Here is a 23,016-nt window from a genome sequence, read left to right as displayed (position 1 = left end):
GGGTGAATTTCGACTCTGGTGGGAGTTGGGGGGTAGTTGGATTTCTACACTGGGAGTTGGGGGGTTGGATTGCCACTTTAGTGGGAGTTGGGGTGAATTTCCATTCTGGTGGGAGTTGGGGGGGTTAGGTTTCTACTCTGGTGGGAGTTGGGGGGGAGTTGGTTTTCTACTCTGTGGGGGAGTTGGATTTCTACTCTGGTGGGAGTTGGATTTCCACTCTAGTGCGAGTTGGGAAGGGTTTGGATTTCCACTCTAGTGGGAGTTGGAGGGGTGAATTTCCACTCTGGTGGGAGTTGGATTTCTACTCAGGGAGTTGGGGGGGAGTAGGATTTCTATTCTGGTGGGAGTTGGACTTCCACTCTAGTGGGAGTTGGCGCGGGGTTGGATTTCCACTCTGGTGGGAGTTGGAGTGATGAATTTCCACTCTGGTGAGAGTTGGGGGGGGAGTGGGATTTCTACTCTGGTGGGAGTTGAAGGGGTGAATTTCCACTCTCGTGGGAATTGGTGGGGTGAATTTCTACTCTGGTGGGAGTTGGATTTCTACTCTGGTGAGAGTTGGGGGGGGGGGTTTGATTTCCGCTCTAGAGGGAGTTGGGCGGGGTGAATTTCCACTGGTGGGTGTTGGGGGCGAGTTGGATTTCTACTCTGGTGGGAGTTGGGGGGTTGGATTGCCACTCTAGTGGGAGTTGGGGGGTTGGATTGCCACTCTAGTTGGAGTTGGGGGGGTGAATTTCCATTCTGGTGGGAGTTGGGGGGGAGTTGGTTTTCTACTCTGGTGAGAGTTGGGGGGGAGGGAATTTCCACTCTGGTGGGAGTTAGGGGGTTGGATTTCTATTCTGGTTGGGGTTGGATTTCCACAGTAGTGGGTGTTGCGGGGGAGGGGTTGGATTTCCACTCTGGTGGGAGTTGGGGGGGTGAATTTCGACTCTGGTGGGAGTTGGGGGGTAGTTGGATTTCTACTCTGGGAGTTGGGGGGTTGGATTGCCACTTTAGTGGGAGTTCGGGGGGTGAATTTCCATTCTGGTGGGAGTTGGGGGGGTTAGTTTTCTACTCTGGTGGGAGTTGGGGGGGAGTTGGTTTTCTACTCTGTGGGGGAGTTGGATTTCTACTCTGGTGGGAGTTGGGGTGAATTTCTACTCTGGGAGTTGGGGGGGAGTTGGATTTCTACTCTGGTGGGAGTTGGATTTCCACTCTTGTGGGAGTCGGGGGGGTTGAAATTCCACTCTAGTGGGAATTGGTGGGGTGAATTTCTACTCTGGTGGGAGTTGGATTTCTGCTCTGGTGAGAGTTGGGGGGGTGTTGGATTTCTGCTCTGGAGGGAGTTGGGCGGGGTGAATTTCCACTGGTGGGAGTTGGGGGGGAGTTGGATTTCTACTCTGGTGGGAGTTGGGGGGTTGGATTGCCACTCTAGTGGGAGTTGGGGGGGGTGAATTTCCATTCTGGTGGGAGTTGGGGGGGAGTTGGTTTTCTACTCTGGTGGGAGTTGGATTTCTACTCTGGTGGGAGTTGGGGTGGAGTTGGTTTTCTACTCGGGGGGGGGGAGTTGGATTTCTACTCTGGTGGGAGTTGGGGTGAATTTCTACTCTGGGAGTTGGGGGCGAGTTGGATTTCCACTCTTGTGGGAGTTGGGAAGGGTTTGGATTTCCACTCTAGTGGGAGTTGGAGGGGTGAATTTCCACTCTGGTGGGAGTTGAATGTCTACTCTGGTGGGAGTTGTAGGCGTGAATTTCCACTCTGGTGGGAGTCGGGGGGTTGGATTTCCACTCTGGTGGGAGTTGGTGGGGTGAATTTCTACTCTGATGGGAGTTGGTTTCTGCTCGGGTGAGAGTTGGGGGGGTTGGATTTCTGCTCTAGAGGGAGTTGGGCGGGGTGAATTTCCACTGGTGGGAGTTGGGGGGGGAGTTGGATTTCTACTCTGGTGGGAGTTGGGGTGAATTTCCACTCTGGTGGGAGTTGGATTTCTACTCAGGGAGTTGGATTTCTATTCTGGTGGGAGTTGGATTTCCACTCTGGTGGGAGTTGGCGCGGGGTTGGATTTCCACTCTAGTGGGAGTTGGAGTGATGAATTTCCACTCTGGTGGGAGTTGGGGGTGGGGTTGGATTTCTACTCTGGTGGGAGTTGAAGGGGTGAATTTCCACTCTAGTGGGAATTGGTGAGGTGAATTTCTACTCTGGTGGGAGTTGGATTTCTACTCTGGTGGGAGTTGGGGGGTTGGATTGCCACTCCAGTGGGAGTTGGGGGGGGTTAATTTGCATTCTGGTGGGAGTTGGGGGGGGAGTTGGTTTTCTACTCTGGTGAGAGTTGGGGGGAGTGGGAGGGGAGTTGGATTTCTACTCTGGTGGGAGTTGGATTTCTACTCTGGTGAGAGTTGGGGGGGGGGTTTGATTTCCGCTCTAGAGGGAGTTGGGCGGGGTGAATTTCCATTCTGGTGGGAGTTGGGGGGGAGTTGGTTTTCTACTCTGGTCTGAGTTGCGGGGGAGTTGGATTTCTACTCTGGGAGTTGGATTTCTACTCTGGTGGGAGTTGGATTTCCACTCTTGTGGGAGTTGGGGCGGGCTTGGATTTCCACTCTAGTGGGAGTTGGAGGGGTGAATTTCCACTCTGGTGGGAGTTGGGGGGTTGGATTTCCACTCTGGTGGGAGTTGGGGGGTTGGATTTCTACTCTGGTGGGAGTTGGGGGGTTGGATTTCCACTCTAGTGGGAGTTGGTGGGGTGAATTTCCACTCTGGGGGGAGTTGGATTTCTACTCTGGTGGGAGTCGGGGGGGTTGGATTTCCACTCTAGTGGGAGTTTGGGGTGAATTTCTACTCTGATGGGAGTTGGATTTCTGCTCTGGTGAGAGTTGGGGGGGGGTTGGATTTCTGCTCTAGAGGGAGTTGGGCGGGGTGAATTTCCTCTGGTGGGAGTTGGGGGGGAGTTGGATTTCTACTCTGGTGGGAGTTGGGGCGGGGTTGGATTTCCACTCTAGTTGGAGTTGCGGGAGATGAATTTCCACTCTGGTGGGAGTTGGGGGGTTGTTTTTCTACTCTGGTGGGAGTTGGATTTCTACTCTGGGGAGAGTTGGGGGGGGTTGGATTTCCGCTCTAGAAGGAGTTGGGCGGGGTGAAGTTCCACTGTTGGGAGTTGGGGGCGAGTTGGATTTCTACTCTGGTGGGGGTTATGGGGGTGAATTTCCACTCTGGTGGGAGTTGGGGGAGAAGTTGGATTTCCACTCTAGTGGGAGTTGGGGGCGTTTGAATTTCCCCTCTGGTGGGAGTTGGGGGGTTTGGATTTCTACTCTGGTGGGAGTTGGGGGGTTGGATTTCCAGTCTCGTGGGAGTTGGGGGGGGGTGTTTGGATTTCTACTCTAGTGGGAGTTGTGGGGCGTGAATTTCCACTCTGGTGGGAGTTGGGGGGTTGGATTTCTACTCTGTTGGGAGTTGGATTTCCACTCTAGTGGGTGTTGTGGGCGGGGGGTTGGATTTCCACTCTGGTGGGAGTTTGGCGGTTGGATTTCTACTCTGGTGGGAGTTGGATTTCCACACTAGTGGGTGTTGTGGGGGGGGGGTTGGATTTCCACTGTGGTGGGAGTTTGGGGGGGTGAATTTCCACTCTGGTGGGAGTTGGGGGGTAGTTGGATTTCCATTCTGGTGGGAGTTGGTTTTCTACTCTGGTGGGAGTTGGGGGGTAGTTGGATTTCCATTCTGGTGGGAGTTGGATTTCTACTCTGGTGGGAGTTGGGGTGAATTTCTACTCTGGGAGTTGGGGGGGAGTTGGATTTCTACTCTGGTGGGAGTTGGATTTCCACTCTAGTGGGAGTTGGGAAGGGTTTGGATTTCCACTCTAGTGGGAGTTGGAGGGGTGAATTTCCATTCTGGTGGGAGTTGGGGGGGAGTTGGTTTTCTACTCTGGTCTGAGTTGCGGGGGAGTTGGATTTCTACTCTGGGAGTTGGATTTCTACTCTGGTGGGAGTTGGATTTCCACTCTGGTGGGAGTTGGGGGGTTGGATTTCCACTCTGGTGGGAGTTGGGGGGTTGGATTTCTACTCTGGTGGGAGTTGGGGGGTTGGATTTCCACTCTAGTGGGAGTTGGGGGGTTGGATTTCCACTCTTGTGGGAGTTGGTGGGGTGAATTTCCATTCTGGTGGGAGTTGGGGGGGTTAGTTTTCTACTCTGGTGGGAGTTGGGGGGGAGTTGGTTTTCTACGCTGTGGGGGAGTTGGATTTCTACTCTGGTGGGAGTTGGATTTCCACTCTAGTGCGAGTTGGGAAGGGTTTGGATTTCCACTCTAGTGGGAGTTGGAGGGGTGAATTTCCACTCTGGTGGGAGTTGGATTTCTACTCAGGGAGTTGGGGGGGAGTAGGATTTCTATTCTGGTGGGAGTTGGATTTCCACTCTCGTGGGAGTTGGAGGGGTGAATTTCCACTCTGGTGGGAGTTGGGGGTTGGATTTCCACTCTGGTGGGAGTTGGGGGGTTGGATTTCTACTCTGGTGGGAGTTGGGGGTTGGATTTCTACTCTGGTGGGAGTTGGGGGGTTGGATTTCCACTCCAGTGGGAGTTGGGGGGTTGGATTTCCACTCTAGTGGGAGTTGGTGGGGTGAATTTCCACTCTGGGGGGAGTTGGATTTCCACTCTGGTGGGAGTCGGGGGGGTTGGATTTCACTCTAGTGGGAGTTTGGGGTGAATTTCTACTCTGATGGGAGTTGGATTTCTACTCTGGTGAGAGTTGGGGGGGGGGGGTTTGATTTCCGCTCTAGAGGGAGTTGGGCGGGGTGAATTTCCACTGGTGGGTGTTGGGGGCGAGTTGGATTTCTACTCTGGTGGGAGTTGGGGGGTTGGATTGCCACTCTAGTGGGAGTTGGGGGGTTGGATTGCCACTCTAGTGGGAGTTGGGGGGGTGAATTTCCATTCTGGTGGGAGTTGGGGGGGAGTTGGTTTTCTACTCTGGTGAGAGTTGGGGGGGGAGGGAATTTCCACTCTGGTGGGAGTTAGGGGGTTGGATTTCTATTCTGGTTGGGGTTGGATTTCCACTCTGGTGGGAGTTGGGGGGGTGAATTTCGACTCTGGTGGGAGTTGGGGGGTAGTTGGATTTCTACTCTGGGAGTTGGGGTGTTGGATTGCCACTTTAGTGGGAGTTGGGGGGGTGAATTTCCATTCTGGTGGGAGTTGGGGGGGTTAGTTTTCTACTCTGGTGGGAGTTGGGGGGAGTTGGTTTTCTACTCTGTGGGGGAGTTGGATTTCTACTCTGGTGGAGTTGGGGTGAATTTCTACTCTGGGAGTTGGGGGGGAGTTGGATTTCTACTCTGGTGGGAGTTGGATTTCCACTCCAGTGGGAGTTGGAGGGGTGAATTTCCACTCTGGTGGGAGTTGTAGGCGTGAATTTCCACTCTGGTGGGAGTTGGGGGGTTGGATTTCCACTCTGGTGGGAGTTGGTGGGGTGAATTTCTACTCTGATGGGAGTTGGTTTCTGCTCGGGTGAGAGTTGGGGGGGTTGGATTTCTGCTCTAGAGGGAGTTGGGCGGGGTGAATTTCCACTGGTGGGAGTTGGGGGGGGAGTTGGATTTCTGGTGGGAGTTGGGGTGAATTTTCACTCTGGTGGGAGTTGGATTTCTACTCAGGGAGTTGGGGGGGAGTTGGATTTCTATTCTGGTGGGAGTTGGATTTCCACTCTAGTGGGAGTTGGCGCGGGGTTGGATTTCCACTCTAGTGGGAGTTGGAGTGATGAATTTCCACTCTGGGGGAGTTGGATTTCCACTCTGGTGGGAGTCGGGGGGGTTGAAATTCCACTCTAGTGGGAATTGGTGGGGTGAATTTCTACTCTGGTGGGAGTTGGATTTCTGCTCTGGTGAGAGTTGGGGGGGTGTTGGATTTCTGCTCTGGAGGGAGTTGGGCGGGGTGAATTTCCACTGGTGGGAGTTGGGGGGGAGTTGGATTTCTACTCTGGTGGGAGTTGGGGGGTTGGATTGCCACTCTAGTGGGAGTTGGGGGGGGTGAATTTCCATTCTGGTGGGAGTTGGGGGGGAGTTGGTTTTCTGCTCTGGTGAGATTTGGGGGGAGTGGGAGGGAGTTGGATTTCTACTCTGGTGGGAGTTGGATTTCTACTCTGGTGAGAGTTGGGGGGGGGTGTTTGATTTCCGCTCTAGAGGGAGTTGGGCGGGGTGAATTTCCACTGGTGGGTGTTGGGGGCGAGTTGGATTTCTACTCTGGTGGGAGTTGGAAGGGTTTGGATTTCCACTCTAGTGGGAGTTGGAGGGGTGAATTTCCATTCTGGTGGGAGTTGGGGGGGAGTTGGTTTTCTACTCTGGTGAGAGTTGGGGGGTTGTTTTTCTACTCTGGTGGGAGGTGGATTTCCACTCTAGTGGGTGTTGGGGGGGGTTGGATTTCTACTCTGGTGGGAGTCGGGGTTGGATTTCTACTCTAGTGGGAGTTGGTTGGGTTAATTTCCACTCTGGGGGGAGTTGGATTTCTACTCTGGGGAGAGTTGGGGGGGTTGGATTTCCGCTCTAGAAGGAGTTGGGCGGGGTGAAGTTCCACTGTTGGGAGTTGGGGGCGAGTTGGATTTCTACTCTGGTGGGGGTTGTGGGGGTGAATTTCCACTCTGGTGGGAGTTGGGGGAGAAGTTGGATATCCACTCTAGTGGGAGTTGGGGGCGTTTGAATTTCCACTCTCGTGGGAGTTGGGGGGGGGGGTTTGGATTTCTACTCTCGTGGGAGTTGGGGGGGGGGTTTGGATTTCTACTCTAGTGGGAGTTGTGGGGCGTGAATTTCCACTCTGGTGGGAGTTGGGGTGTTGGAGTTCTACTCTGTTGGGAGTTGGATTTCCACTCTCGTGGGTGTTGTGGGCGGGGGGTTGGATTTCCACTCTGGTGGGAGTTTGGCGGTTGGATTTCTACTCTGGTGGGAGTTGGATTTCCACACTAGTGGGTGTTGTGGGGGGGGGGTTGGATTTCCACTGTGGTGGGAGTTTGGGGGGGTGAATTTCCACTCTGGTGGGAGTTGGGGGGTAGTTGGATTTCCATTCTGGTGGGAGTTGGTTTTCTACTCTGGTGGGAGTTGGGGTGAATTTCCACTCTGGGGGGAGTTGGATTTCTACTCTAGGAGTTGGGGGGAGTTGGATTTCTACTCTGGTGGGAGTTGTAGGGGTGAATTTCCACTCTGGTGGGAGTCAGGGTGTTGTATTTCCACTCTAGTGGGAGTTGGTGGGGCGAATTTCTACTCTGGCGGGGTGAATTTCTACTCTGGTGGGAGTTGGGGGGTTGGATTTCCACTCTGGTGGGAGTTGGGGGGGGTGAATTTCGACTCTGGTGGGAGTTGGGGGGTAGTTGGATTTCTACTCTGGGAGTTGGGGGGTTGGATTGCCACTTTAGTGGGAGTTGGGGGGGTGAATTTCCATTCTGGTGGGAGTTGGGGGGGTTAGTTTTCTACTCTGGTGGGAGTTGGGGGGGAGTTGGTTTTCTACTCTGTGGGGGAGTTGGATTTCTACTCTGGTGGGAGTTGGGGTGAATTTCTACTCTGGGAGTTGGGGGGGAGTTGGATTTCTACTCTGGTGGGAGTTGGATTTCCACTCTAGTGGGAGTTGGGAAGGGTTTGGATTTCCACTCTAGTGGGAGTTGGAGCGGTGAATTTCCACTCTGGTGGGAGTTGGGGGGTTGGATTTCCACTCTCGTGGGAGTTGGTGGGGTGAATTTCTACTCTGATGGGAGTTGGATTTCTGCTCTGGTGAGAGTTGGGGGGGTTGGATTTCCGCTCTAGAGGGAGTTGGGCGGGGTGAATTTCCACTGGTGGGATTTGGGGGTGGGGGGGAGTTGGATTTCTACTCTGGTGGGAGTTGGAGTGAATTTCCACTCTGGGGGTGTTGGATTTCTACTCTGGGAGTTGGCGGGGGGGGAGTTGGATTTATACTCTGGTGGGAGTTGGATTATCACTCTAGTGGGAGTTGGCGCGGGGTTGGATTTCCACTCTAGTGGGAGTTGGAGTGGTGAATTTCCGCTCTGGTCTGAGTTGGGGGGGGAGTTGGATTTCCACTCTAGTGGGAGTTGGGGGGGTGAATTTCCATTCTGGTGGGAGTTGGGGGTGAGTTGGTTTTCTACTCTGGTTGGAGTTGGGGTGAATTTCCACTCTGGTGGGAGTTGGGGGGGAGTTAGATTTCTACTCTGGGAGTTGGGGGGGAGTTGGATTTCTACTCTGGTGGGAGTTGTGGGGTGAATTTCCACTCTGGTGGGAGTTAGGGGGGAGTTGGATTTCTACTCTTGGAGTTGGGAGTGAATTTCTACTCTGTTGGGAGTTGTATGGGTGAATTTCCACTCTGGTTGGAGTCGGTGGGTTGGATTTCCACTCTCGTGGGAGTTGGTGGAGTGAATTTCTACTCTGGTGGGAGTTGGATTTCTACTCTGGTGGGAGTTGGGGGGTTGGATTTCTACTCTGGTGGGAGTTGGATTTCCACACTAGTGGGTGTTGCGGGGGTGGGGGGGGTGTTGGATTTCCACTCTGGTGGGAGTTTGGGGGGGGTGAATTTCCACTCTGGTGGGAGTTGGGGGGTAGTTGGATTTTCACTCTAGTGGGAGTTGGCGTGGGGTTGGATTTCCACTCTAGTGGGAGTTGGTGGGGTGAATTTCCACTCTGGAGGGAGTTGGATTTCTACTCTGGTGGGAGTTAGGCGGTGAATTTCCACTCTGGTGGGAGTTGGGGGGTAGTTGGATTTTCACTCTAGTGGGAGTTGGCGTGGGGTTGGATTTCCACTCTAGTGGGAGTTGGTGGGGTGAATTTCCACTCTGGAGGGAGTTGGATTTCTACTCTGGTGGGAGTTAGGCGGTGAATTTCCACTCTGGTGGGAGTTGGGGGGTAGTTTGATTTCTTTGGGAGTTGGGAGTGAATTTCTACTCTGGTGGGCATTGTAGGGGTGAATTTCCACTCTGGTTGGAGTCGGGGGGTTGGATTTCTACTCTGGTGGGAGTTGGCTTTCCACGCTAGTGGGTGTTGCGGGGGGGGGGGGGGAGGTTGGATTTCCACTGTGGTGGTAGTGTGGGGGGGTGAATTTCCACTCTGGTGGGAGTTGGGGGGTAGTTGGATTTCTATTCTGGTGGGAGTTGGGGGTTTGGATTGCCACTCTAGTGGGAGTTGGGGGGGAGGGAATTTCCACTCTGTTGGGAGTTAGGGGGTTGGATTTCTATTCTGGTGGGGGTTGGATTTCTATTCTGTTGGGAGTTGGATTTCCACAGTAGTGGGTGTTGCGGGGGAGGGGTTGGATTTCCACTCTGGTGGGAGTTGGGGGGGGGTGAATTTCCACTCTGGTGGGAGTTGGGGGGTAGTTGGATTTCTACTCTGGGAGTTGGGGGTTGGATTGCCACTCTAGTGGGAGTTGGGGGGGTGAATTTCCATTCTGGTGGGAGTTGGGGGGGTTAGGTTTCTACTCTGGTGGGAGTTGGGGGGGAGTTGGTTTTCTACTCTGTGGGGGAGTTGGATTTCTACTCTGGTGGGAGTTGGGGTGAATTTCTACTCTGGGAGTTTTGGGGGGAGTTGGATTTCTACTCTGGTGGGAGTTGGATTTCCACTCTGGTGGGAGTTGTAGGGGGGGCGGTGTTGGATTTCCACTCTGGTGGGAGTTTGGGGGGGTGAATTTCCATTCTGGTGGGAGTTGGGGGGTAGTTGGATTTCTACTCTGGTGGGAGTTGGGGTGAATTTCCACTCTGGGGGGAGTTGGGTTTCTACTCTGGGAGTTGGATTTTCACTCTAGTGGGAGTTGGCGCGGGGTTGGATTTCTACTCTGGTGGGAGTTGGGGGGTGAATTTCCACTCTGGTGGGAGTTGGGGGGGAGTTGGATTTCCACTCTAGTGGGAGTTGGGGGGTGAATTTCCACTCTGGTGGGAGTCGGGGGGGTTGGATTTCCACTCTAGTGGGAGTTGGTGGGGTGAATTTCTACTCTGGTGGGGTGAATTTCTACTCTGGTGGGAGTTGGATTTCTACTCTGGTGGGAGTTGGGGGGTTGGATTTCCACTCTAGTGGGAGTTGGAGGGGGTGAATTTCCATTCTGGTGGGAGTTGGATTTCTACTCTGTGAGTTGGGGGGGGTGTTGGATTTCTACTCTGGTGGGAGTTGGATTTCCACTCTAGTGGGAGTTGGAGGGGTGAATTTCCACTCTGGGGGGGGAGTTGGATTTCTACTCTGGGAGTTGGTGGGGTGAATTTCTACTCTGGTGGGAGTTGGATTTCTACTCTGGTGGGAGTTGGGGGGGGGGTGGATTTCTGCTCTAGAGGGAGTTGGGCGGTGTGAATTTCCACTGGTGGGAGTTGGGGGCGAGTTGGATTTCTACTCTGGTGGAAGTTGGGGGGTTGGATTGCCACTCTAGTGGGAGTTGGGGGGGTGAATTTCCATTCTGGTGGGAGTTGGGGGGGGATTTGGTTTTCTACTCTGGTGAGAGTTGGGGGGAGTGGGAGGGGAGTTGGATTTCTACTCTGGTGGGAGTTGGATTTCCACTCTAGTGGCAGTAGGAGGGGTGAATTTCCACTCTGGTGGGAGTCGGGGGGGGTTGGATTTCCACTCTAGTGGGAGTTGGTGGGGTGAATTTCTACTCTGGTGGGAGTTGGATTTCTACTCTGGTGAGAGTTGGGGGGGGTGGATTTCTGCTCTAGAGGGAGTTGGGCGGTGTCAATTTCCACTGGTGGGAGTTGGGGGCGAGTTGGATTTCTACTCTGGTGGAAGTTGGGGGGTTGGTTTGCCACTCTAGTTGGAGTTGGGGGGGTGAATTTCCATTCTGGTGGGAGTTGGGGGGGTGTTGGTTTTCTACTCTGGTTGGAGTTGGGGTGAATTTCCACTCTGGTGGGAGTTGGGGGGGGGGGAGTTAGATTTCTACTCTGGGAGTTGGGGGGGAGTTGAATTTCTATCTGGTGGAGGTTGGATTTCCACTCTAGTGGGTGTTGGGGAGGGTGGTTGGATTTTACTCTGGTGGGAGTCGGGGGTTGGATTTCCACTCTAGTGGGAGTTGGTGGGGTGAATTTCCACTCTGGGGGGAGTTGGATTTCTACTCTGGTGGAAGTTGGGGGGTTGGTTTGCCACTCTAGTTGGAGTTGGGGGGGTGAATTTCCATTCTGGTGGGAGTTGGGGGGGAGTTGGTTTTCTACTCTGGTTGGAGTTGGGGTGAATTTCCACTCTGGTGGGAGTTGGGGGGGGGGAGTTAGATTTCTACTCTGGGAGTTGGGGGGGAGTTGAATTTCTACTCTGGTGGAGGTTGGATTTCCACTCTGGTGGGAGTTGGAGGGGTGAATTTCCACTCTGGTGGGAGTTGGGGGGGGGGGGTTGGATTTCTACTCTGGTGGGAGTTGGATTTCCACTCTAGTGGGTGTTGGGGAGGGTGGTTGGATTTCTACTCTGGTGGGAGTCGGGGGTTGGATTTCCACTCTAGTGGGAGTTGGTGGGGTGAATTTCCACTCTGGGGGGAGTTGGATTTCTACTCTGGGGAGAGTTGGGGGGGGTTGGATTTCCGCTCTAGAGGGAGTTGGGCGGGGTGAATTTCTACTGGTGGGAGTTGGGGGCGAGTTGGATTTCTACTCTGGTGGGGGTTGTGGGGGTGAATTTCCATTCTGGTGGGAGTTCGGGGAGAAGTTGGATTTCCACTCTAGTGGGAGTTGGGGGTGTGTGAATTTCCCCTCTGGTGGGAGTTGGGGGGTTGGATTTCTACTCTGGTGGGAGTTGGGGGGGTTGGATTTCTACTCTGGTGGGAGTTGGGGGATTGGATTTCCACTCTGGTGGGAGTTGGGGGTGAATTGGATTTCTACTCTTGTGGGAGTTGGATTTCCACTCTAGTGGGAGTTGGGATGAATTTGCACTCTGGTGGGAGTTGGGGGTTGGATTTCCACTCTGGGAGGAGTTGGTGGGGGTAAATTTCCACTGGTGGGAGTTGGGGGGGTTGGATTTCCTCTCTGGTGGGAGTTGGATTTCTATTCTGGTGGGAGATGGGAGTGGTAATTGATTGTGTAAATCTGAACTACTCATCTCATAAATTTGTATATTTCTGAGGTCACCCCTCAGTCTTCGATGTGGAGAGAAAACAATCGAAGCTTCTCTAACCTTGGCTAATACGTTCCCATCCAAGGGAACCTCTTGTGCACCCTTTTAAAGTCTTGCGACTTTTCTGTAGTGTGGCAATCAGAGCTGTGCGCAGAACTTCAAATGTGACCTAACTAATCGTTGATAAAGTCAAAACTGAGTTTATTGTCATATTCACAAATGTGTATGCACAGGTGCAGTGGAAATTTTTATTTGAAGCATCACAGGTATGTAGCATCACATAAGCAGATCTCACAAGGAAAACAATTTTTACATTGAAAGAACACTTAGAATGGTAGCAATACCTGTTTTAGTGCAGAATGATCAAATCGGTCATAGTGTTGCTAATCTCTCGTGATTAGGGTCATGAATCAAACATTTGTTTCTTGAACATGTTTTGCAACGTGAATTTCCAATTTTTATGCTCAATGATCCAATCGGGGAAACCAAATAGAATGTAAAACAATACAATAGTGTTGTGCTGAACTAATTAAATTAATTCATAACACACTGGAGGAACTCAGCAGGTCAGGCAGCATCCGTGGAAACGATGAGTCGACGTTTCGGGCTGGAACCCTTTGTCAGGACTGTAGAGGGACGGGGCAGAGGCCCTATAAAGAAGGTGGGGGTGGTGGGAAGGAGAAGGTTGGTAGGTTCCAGGTGAAAAACCAGTAAGGGGAAAGATAAAAGGGTGGGGGAGGGGAAGCAGGGAGGTGATAGGCAGGAAAGGTGAAGAAGGAATAGGCTTCCCCCCCACCTTATTTATAGGGCCTCTGCCCCTTCCCTCTACAGTCCTGACGAAGGTTTCCAGCCCGAAACATCGACTCATCGTTTCCACGGATGCTGCCCGACCTCCTGAGTTCCTCCAGCGTGTTGTGAGTGTTGCTTTCACCCCAGCATCTGCAGATTATTTTGTGTTAAGATTAATTAATTCTCCCTCCCCAGTGTTCACTCTGCATATCCATGTTCTTATATAGGAGTTTCTCACATGTCTCTATTGTTCTTGTCTCCACTACACCAGCACGCTCCAGGCATCTGTACTGGGGAACTTTACCCCACACATCTCCTTTGAACTTATTTCCCCATTCCACCTTAAATATATGCCCTCTAGTATTAGACTATTTAACCTTGGAAAAAATACACCAGCAGTTTATCTCTGCCTCTCATTCTTGTAAATTAATATCAGGTCTCCCCTCAGCCTCTGTTGCTCCAGAGGAAACAGCCCAAGTTTATCCACCCTCTCCTTATAGTGCATGCTCTAACCCAGACAGCATTCTCTTCTGCACCCTCTCTAAAACCTTTGTATCCCCCTTATAAAGGGGCAACCAGCAATAACGGCCGTGGCCTAATTAAACTTTTATGAAGCTGCTGCATTACATAACAAGAAATGGGACTGCTCCTGTTCCAAACAGACAGATGGCTTAAACCAAGATAATGAGGCATAGAGTTTATGCTAGGAGCGATGTTTTGATTGAGACTTGGCTTGAAAGGTTATTTAATATGGAAACATCTCATCTCAAGATACATTATATGGTTATATATGTCAAATACATGTATAACCAGAAATGACAAACTTGACTGACACATTCTTGGTACACAGCAATATGGGCATATTTTTCTATTTAACCAATACTTGGCCTTGAAACTAGTAGGCAGATTTGGGAATCCATGGTTTTTGATCAACCGGCCTTGCACTGAAATTCAACACCTCCCCAAAGTTCTGCAGTGTTTTCCTTGTTGGGGAAACATGCTGGAGGAATTCCAGTATTCACATTATTGCTGTAGTGCAGCAAGAAGAGTTGTCACTTTATCATTTACCTCTTAAGCACTTAACAACACCACAGAAATATGGCGTTTTGCCCAGCACGTAATTAATTTCAAGTTGAATCTGTTCATTTCAAGTGTCGCAGTCAACATGGATGAGGTGGACTGGGAGGTTCTGTTTCTGTGCTGTATATCTCTGATTTTTATGTTCACCTTGTAGGTGCCAAGCTGGTTTCACAAAATGGGAGCTTGATTTTATTTTCCTTTTCTAAGGAAATTCTCTCTTAGTATTAAAGTGTGAAAAATTCTTCAACAGAAGAGAAGGCAGTGAGAGAAATTGAAAACTTGAGATTTTTTGGTGATTTGTTATAGAACTTTTTTTTTACATTCACTATATCACAGGTCTGATAATCAGTAAATTCTGGAATTAGCTGACTTCAGCTGCTTTGAAAAAATGAAGGCTTAAGGGATGAAGATAATTGTTTTCGGAACATCAGTAATCTGAAATGCTTCCTTGAAAATTGGCTTGTGAAATAGCTTCAATTTCTGAAAATAACATTTAGATCAATCACATCTGTGTCTAACTGGTTGACGTCTTTTGGTGTCAATGCTGGTGAACTGATGTACTGTTCTGTTACTAAACCAATGTCCACAGCTAGGTTTTATTTTCCTCAGTAACTGGAGTTTCCTTTGGCTACATCTTTTATCATTGGAAGGAAATTTGAATTTATGAAGCTCATGAGAAATTTCTTCGAAATGTGCTGTAAGAAATGGAACTGTATGTTCCGGAATCTCAGATCTTGAAGGAAGTGAGTCAGTAGCTGAAGTGATGGCCGGCAAGTTTACAAGCAATAAATGCAAAATGATCCAAACACAAAATTAATCAACGTTAATCAGTAGCTTTGAGCTTTTTTTGTTTCTTGTAGTTTGAAATTTGCTAACTGATCTGAAACACTGTCCTCTGTGCCGGAAGGAATGGAGAAGAGTTCCCTTTTACTAATTTGTTTTTTATGAATCCTCATTAAGTCAAACTGGTAAGGCTGGAAATGCTTGTTTGTAATAGTCACTTTGTTGCAAGTAGAATTTAAAATCTGCTCATCTACTTAAAAAAAAAAGTATCTGAAGTGAAAATTAAGTTGGGTTATACTTCAGTAATACCAATATGAGAACAGAAAATGAAAAGAACTCAAAAGAAAATGAACTGAAATTGTATACAGTAGGTTGCTTATGTCACCAGCTTCACTTAAGCTCTAACAAAGCATTGTCTGGTTTTCCTGGGATTAAAGAGAGTCAGTTGTTTCTATACTTTTCGAAACCTCAAAGATAGCACATTTAAATTGGAAAGGATTTAAAAAAAAAATGTTTACAGATAATGGGTTATATGTTGGCTGTTGCTGGGTGCAACAACAAAATACATGTTCTATATTAAAAGGTTAAATTGTGTTTCTTGATGCAGCCTATTCATTTATGTTTGCTTTTATTCCTCTGGCTTTCCAATTTTAGAATAATGTCAAAAAAATGCTAAAAACATTCAGCAGGGCAGGCAACATCTGTGGCAAGGGAAACAGGATTAAGATTTCAGACTGAAAAGTGTAATAAAGGATCTTCAACATGACTTGTTAACTCTGTTTCTCTTTCCACAATGCTGCCTGACCTATTGAGTGTCTCCAGCATTTTATTTTTTATTTAGGTTTCCAGCATCTGCATTTTTTTTAATATATTTGGTTTTCATTTCCTGTTTCAGAGTCTGCTGTCGATGCACCAAAGAAGAGAGGCTCCGGTCCTGTTTTTACTAAACTTCGCAATCCTAAAACAGGTAAGTATCAGAGTGTAACTGATGTTTGTGGGAAAGGTGACTGCAGATAAAGGAAAAAAATTCAGTGGTTAAAGAAATGTCCCAAAACAATGAATTGCAGCACTGGCAGTTTAGCCAGTGTATCATAGTTTTAATATAATTTTATGTAATAGCTTACATAACATCAATAGCTATGTTTGAAAAATACTTGGCCTTTGTGGAGTGAATGCACTCTTTGGATGGTGGACCAAATTCGTGGATTTATTGCTAAGTTTGGGTATTAAGGATCATAGAACCAATAAGTTCAGTTGATTTGCAGGTGAGCACTGATCAAAATGAATCTTTATTGCATAGAAATGATTGAATTAACAGCACATGAGCAGCTTACTATTCCCCCAACTGGTCTATGCCATGGCTTGTGTTCTACACCAGATTTTTTTTCCCCACCTCTTTTCAGTGAATCCCATCAGCATATCCCTTGTGTATGATGTTATAGCAATTCTAGGAATGTGGCATAAATGGAACTGGAAATCTTGTTTAGCATTCCCTGTTTTCAGATTAATTGGAGAGTGGGATTAAAAATAAGTGGTTGGTAATATTGGTCCAAGAAGCAATGACTTCTGTGACAAGGGATGTTAGATGAGATTGTGGGCTGAAGTAAAGAATAGAAGGGAGCAAAGGCAATGTTATTTGACCTCAACTATTGAGGGAAATTCTAGAACAAATTTCCGATTAGTGCAGAATCAGGAAGGCAATAATAATTATATTGAAGGATTTTAGTAACCCAAATACTAACCAGAATACAACCAATGTAAAAAAAAAAAAAGAGGGATTCAATTCCAAAATTTTTTTTAGGGAACATTTTACCACACTGACAAATGTGAGGGAAGAGGTTTAAGATGGTGCCGGTGATGCACAGTGACAACTTGTGGGCAGCGAACAAAACGACTAAAAACTTTATTAAACACTCTTTTCCTCAAAAACAATCACTGCAAACAGTAGCCTGTAACTTCCCTGTCAGATCCGAGCTTTTGAGCCGCCTGTACAACCTGGCGTTTTTGTGGTGTGAACGCCAGGTGGTCAAGATGATGAGAGGCATTGATCATGTGGATAGTCAGAGGCTTTTTCCCAGGGCTGAAATGGCTAACATGAGAGGACACAATTTTAAAGTGCTTGAAAGTAGGTACAGAGGAGATGTCAGGGGTAAGTTTTTTTACGCAGAGAGTGGTGAGTGCGTGGAATGGGCTGCCGGCGACAGTGATGGATGCGGATACAATAGGGTCTTTTGAGAGACTCCTGAATAGGTACATGGAGCTTAGAAAAATAGATGGCTATGGGAAACCTGAGGTAATTTCTAAAGTAAGTACATGTTTGGTACAGCATTGTGGGCCTAAGGGCCTGTATTGAGCTGTAGGTTTTCTGTGTTTCTATGTTTCTAACTGAATTTTCAAAGGTGCAGGATGGTTGCAGTGTATGGGCTGAATTGAGGTGGCAGGGAAGAACCAAACAGAACTTATTCTGACCAAAAAAAAGCTTAACCTAAGTGGCAGATGGAAATTTACTAGTAAATATTTTGAAGCACTTTTTACCAAATTGGGAAATAGTAAAACTGAGGAACAATTTTGTGAAGTAATGGATGGGGTGAGGATAATAGAAAGGGAAGTTTTGTGTTAAGTATTCACATGGAGGAGGATGGAATTTGGGTATTGTAGTATTATTTATTCCTCATCCCTCATTAGTTTTGGAGAAGGTGGTGGTGGTGAGCTGCTTTTTTGAATAGTTGAAGTATTAGGAGGTTTAACACTTTGTAAATGGATAAGTCACCAGGAACGGATGAAATATGCCCAAGGCTGACTTAAAAAGCCAAGGGAGAAATTTGTAGAAGCTCTGACCATAATTTTTTTGATGACACCTGATGACAGGAGTTATGCTGACTTGATGATTGGCTCCTGATTTAACTTGCTTTTAAAAAGGTAGGAAAGGATAAACAAAGTAAGTAGGTCAGTTAGCTTGTCTTCAGTTTTGGCCAATTTATGAAGGATAATGTAGACCACCTTTAGAAAGGCATTAGATTAAACAAACTCTTACAGAATGGATTTATTTAAGGAATGATATCTGAGCACTTTCATCAAACTTTTCAAGAAGATAACAACAAAGGTCATTGGGGGCAGTACAGTCAATGTAGTTTGGATTTCAAAGGTTTTGTGCCAAGGTTCAGTGTGGCAGTGTGTTTTTTTTTAAATGTAAAGGCACATGGAATCTGAGGGTGAGTGTCCAAATGGATTCAAATCTATCTCAGTGGTTGACTTTGCGATTGGAAGATTATGACCATTGTTCCATGGGGACCAAGTACTGTTGATACTTGGTCTCTTTGACTCAGTAATTTGCATTCGAGAGTTATAAAAATATATGGAGCATGATGAAGAAGTATGTCAATATAAAAATTGGCTGTGTAGCTGACAGGTAAGAAGAAAGCTTTTTGATTGCGGAAAGATACAGATGGTTTGGTCAGTTGAGCAGAAAAGTAACCAAAATAATTTAACCTAGAGAGGTTTGTGGTGAAACTTTTGAGTAGAAACAACAGACATGGGAGTGTGTAGTCAATGGAAGAATACTAGACATGGAGAGGAAGTCTGCATTCACAGGTTTTTAAGGGCAGTAGAGCAGTTGAATAAGATGATGAAAAAGGAATTAGAGGTGCTTGCATTTGTTAGGTAAATCATAGAATTTCAGAGCAAGGAGATTATGTTAGAATTGCCTGTAGAGTTCATTAGGGCACCAGCTTGAGTGTGGCATATTTTATGGTCGCTACACTGCAGGGGAAAAATGTGATTATGTTAAAGAGAATGCAAAGGCAATTTGCCAGGGATTTGCAAATAATTCTTAACCTACTGTTACCTCCAAAATCCATGAAGTACTGTTTGTATCTTTCTCACCAAGTTTCCAGTGGTGACAACAGAGCCTGCAGATACTGGAATCTGGAGCATGAAACAATCTGCTCTAGGAACTCTGAGTTCGGCAGCATCTGTGGCAGGAATATGAGATGTCAACGTTTGACTTGGCTGATTACAACTTTGTCCTTTTGACAGCCCTCTATCTTCATCCACCCCTGAGTGGACCTGCACTTTCTTAATTCCAATTCCCCTCCAGCCAAACATAGCCAGAGAATTGCATGCAATGGCTTCGTTCCTAGACTTGCATATTTGCCTCTAACTTCCCACAAGGATCAGTTCTTGGCTGCCTGGTTCTCTTCCACTTGCTGCCCCTCAGTGATGTCATCCAAAACAGCATCAATTCCCACTTGTACTGATGACCATCAGGGCTCCTCTCTTCATCACTCTGTTATCTCTGAATAACACTCGTCTGAGTGCTACTGCTGCTATGTAACACGGTACTACATGTCGCATGGTTGAGTGGTCGGTGACTAAACCAACTCCCCCACCAGGCTTGCCTGGTGAGAAGGGAGTCTAGACGCCCTGCAGGACAAAAAAACAAGACCTGTCAAAGGGCGGATGAACCCTCTTGTAGGGTCAACGGCCATCTAGCAAACATGTGCCGTGAAGCGCGGAAAGGGCATCCCTTGCATTGAAGCTTGGTCTGGTCATTCACTGCAACAAAACTTCCCCCAGCTGTCTTAGACTCCACCATGCTGCTGGATCCCGGAGGGGATGTCGAGAGGGTGGGTCTGGACCTGTGCAACCCCCTACTCACCTAAAATCCATTCACGCACGTGCTGTTCCTTTCTGAGGAGTGGGGTATCCTATAACAAACCCCATTAACTGACTGAAAGGAACCATCATCATCCTGTGGGATGGATAGCCAGAGAGAGACAGAGGTCGCTGAATAACTACACTGCTTGTCAGCATTCTAGTTTTGAAGGAGCTCTGTTTTATCCTACAGAGTTGAAAGATTGAGCCATTACCATTGTTTATCTCATATGCACTTCCTCCACCAGAGTGCACAATATCTACAGTACGTACCATTTACAAAGTACATTAAAGTTACTTTAAAGTCTACACTGACAGCAGCTCTCAAACCTGTGAAGTCTACATCAAAGAAAGGCAGGGGCAACTGGCAAATAGGAATATGATTGTTTGCAGATGGAGTCAGAGCGATATAGCACGGTACAGGCCCGTGCTATATCAAACAGTCTATGCCAATCAGAGTGCGCACTCAGCTACTCCCAATTTCATGTGTTCGGCCCATGTCCCTCTTAAGTCTCGCTCTCGCTCTCTCTCACTCACTATCCATCCCATAGGATGATGATGGTTCCTTTCAGTCAGTTAGTGGGGTTTATACCCCACTCCTCAGAAAGGAACAGCATGTGCGTGAATGGATCTTAGGTTAGTAGGGGGTTACACAGGTCCAGACCCACTCTCTCGACATCCCTCTCGGATCCAGCGGAATGGTGGGGTCCAAGACGGCTGGGGGAAGTTCTGTTGCAGTGAATGGCCAGACCAAGCTTCGATGCAAGGGATGCCCTTTCCGCGCTTCACGGCACGTGTTTGCTAGATGGCCGTTGACCCTACGAGAGGGTTCATCGGCCCTTTGACAGGTCTTGTTTTTCATCCTGCAGGGTGTCTAGACACCCTCCTCACCAGGCAAGCCTGGAGGGGGAGCCAGTTTAGTCACCGACCACCTGACCATGCGGCAGGTAGTGCTGGGTTACATGGTAGCAGTAGCACTCAGGCGAGTGACCTTACACATACCTATCCAAGTGCTCGTTAAATGATACTACGGTACCTGCTTCAACCACTTCCTCTGGCAGCTTTATCCATATATTCACCACCTTCTGACTGCTGAAGGTTACCCTGCAGGTCCCTATTAAATCTTTCCTCTCTTCCTGAATCAATGTACCCTTGTTTTGGACTCCCTTGGCCTGGGGAAAAGACTGTTACACTCCACATTATCTGTCCCTTTCATAATTTGTATAAAGTTCTCTTATTCTCCTACTTTCAGTGGAATAAAAGCCTAACCTGACCAACTTCTCCCTATAACTCAAGCCCTCTACTCCATGAAACATTCTCATAAATGTTTTTGGCACATTTTCCGGTTTAACCACATTTATATACATAGGTAACTAAAGCTGTACACAGTACTTCAAGCAACACACATCAAAGTTGCTGGTGAGCGCAGCAGGCCAGGCAGCATCTCTAGGAAGAGGTACAGTCGACGTTTTGGGCCGAGACCCTTCGTCAGGACTAACTGAAGGAAGAGCGAGTAAGAGGTTTGAAAGTGGGAGGGGGAGATCCAAAATGATAGGAGAAGACAGGAAGGGGAGGGATGGAGCCAAGAGCTGGTTAGGTGATTGGCAAAAGGGATATGAGAGGATCATGGGGCAGGAGGCCCAGGGAGAAGGAAAAGGGGGAGGGGGGGAAAAACCCAGAGGATAGTTAAGGGGTATAGTGAGAGGGACAGAGGGAGAAAAAGGAGAGAGAGAGAAAGAAAGAATGTGTATGTGTGGTTTCGTCAACAGCTTGTACAATTGTAACGCAGTGTCCCAACTCATATATTCAATGCCCTGACTAATGAAGGTCAAGATTCCACTGCATGGAACATGCAGTGTTGATTTCAAAACTTTGAACACTTTTATTGCCACTCTTAACTCCTGAAACTCCTCGACGCCACTGTGGGATTACCTTCACCAGAAAGACTGTAGCTTGGTAAAGATGGCTCGTGGCCACCTTCTCAAGGGTAGTTGGGAATGGAAAAATTTTGTTTTGTGCTAACGATGCCTGATCTTCTGGGAGGAAAAAAACGTTTAAAGTAGTCATTGCATTAGAGTATCATCTATTGAGAGTTAAGTAGAGTTAACATTTCAGGTCAATGACACCTCATCAGGTTATCTTTGTTTCTTCGTCCAAAGCTGGCCAAATCCTCGAGTATTTCCAGTATTAATTTGTTTTCCTTTCACATGTACAGCATCTGCGTTTTGCTTTTTGATTGAACTATGTAATATGTGACTATTACTATCTATTTCTACTATTATGGTAACATTCTGACACCGAATCTACCTCAGCTTGCTGTTAAAACCTAAATCTACGATATTGCCTCCAGGCTTGACTATTTCAGTGCATTCCCAGCTGGCCTCCCGCTTTCTGTGATGTGATCTAAATGGGTGTTTGTTTCATGAGTCAGTTAGTAAGCTGCTTTGTGTTCTGGGTGCTGAAACACACTGGATGGAATTGGGATTGTTGGCCCACTTCTGTTCCATAATGACTCAATAATTTACCAGCTTCTGATTTAATCAATACCTAAATTTAAAATTTCTCATCCTTAAAATTCAACTCTGGATTTCATTTCCTCTTAACAAACTGTTCAATCCACTGACAATTGGAATCAGAATTGTTATCATTGATGTGAAATTTGTTGTATTGCTGCGGACCCAAACTGGCTGCTGTGCCAGTTTCTTCTGGCATTAGTCTGTTATATTTGACACTAGGTTTCAATGAAATCCAGTGGGGTTTACTTAAGCTAATGCCAAATTCAACAGATCTATGAGATCTTTTCCTGTTTGACCACCGTAGCTAAACAAATGACTCTTTGGTATGCTGAAGTATAAAAATGAATTTTAATAGTAGGTCCAGTTATGAAGTTCAAATGTAGGATGCTGGGAAGAACACAAGTGTGTGTGTGTGTGTGTGTATATGTACAAACTGAATGGTCTTAACATGCTTAAGCCACTTGACTGTCCAGTGCTCCTGGTGTGACCTCCTGTATGTCGGTGAGATTCGACGTAGATCTTGAGACCATTTCGCCGAGCATCTACACTCCGTCTGTCAGAAGAAGTGGGATCTCCCAGTGGCCAGCCATTTTAATTCCACTTCCCATTCCTATTCTGATGTGCTTATCCATGGCCTCCTCTACTGTCGCAATGAGGCAACACTCAGGTTGGAGGAGCAAAACTTTGTCTTCTGTCTGGGTAGCCTCCAACCTGATGGCATGAACATCTATTTCTCGAACTTCCGGTAATGCCACCCTGCCCCTTTTCCACCATTCCCCATCCCCCTTATCCTCTCTCACCTTATCTCCGTCTGGTCCTCCTTTCCCCCCACACCTTTCTTTCTTTCATGGCCATCTGTCCTGTCCTTTTAGACTCCCCCCCCCCCCCCCCAAGCCCTGTATCTCTTTCACCAATCAACTTCCCAGCTCTTTACATCACCCTATCGCCTTGTACTTCTCCCTCCTCTTCCCGCCCTCCCCCCCCCCCACCCCCAACCTTTTAATTCTCCAGTCCGGCTGAAGGGTCTAGGCCCGAAATGTCGACTGTACACTTTTTCATAGATGCTGCCTTGGCCTGCTGAGTTCCTGCAGCATTTTGTGTGTGTGTGTGTTGTTGGATTTTTTATGTTTTAAATAAATGTACATATTCTAAACTATTTATTGTTTAAACATGAACCATTGCATGTTTTCTATGACGTTTTAATGTTCTTCAT

At 47.9% G+C, this 23,016-nt stretch overlaps 1 protein-coding gene across 2 annotated transcripts in view; it reads left to right on the top strand.

Annotated features, from left to right (window-relative positions):
- The window catches only part of rnaseh2b (ribonuclease H2, subunit B), a 105,481-nt gene that overhangs the window by 38,070 nt on the left and 44,395 nt on the right, over positions 1–23,016 (top strand). For both annotated transcript variants that reach the window (XM_072260759.1, XM_072260758.1), the window contains exon 2: positions 15,530–15,601. In XM_072260759.1, the coding sequence (XP_072116860.1) occupies positions 15,530–15,601 (72 nt within the window). The remainder of the gene's footprint in view (positions 1–15,529; positions 15,602–23,016) is intronic.

This window comes from Mobula birostris, chromosome 6 (assembly GCF_030028105.1).
Source record: "Mobula birostris isolate sMobBir1 chromosome 6, sMobBir1.hap1, whole genome shotgun sequence".
Taxonomy (NCBI): Eukaryota; Metazoa; Chordata; class Chondrichthyes; order Myliobatiformes; family Myliobatidae; genus Mobula; species Mobula birostris.
The sequence above is the reverse complement of the archived record's forward strand: the minus strand, read 5'-3'. Positions and strand labels throughout refer to the sequence as shown.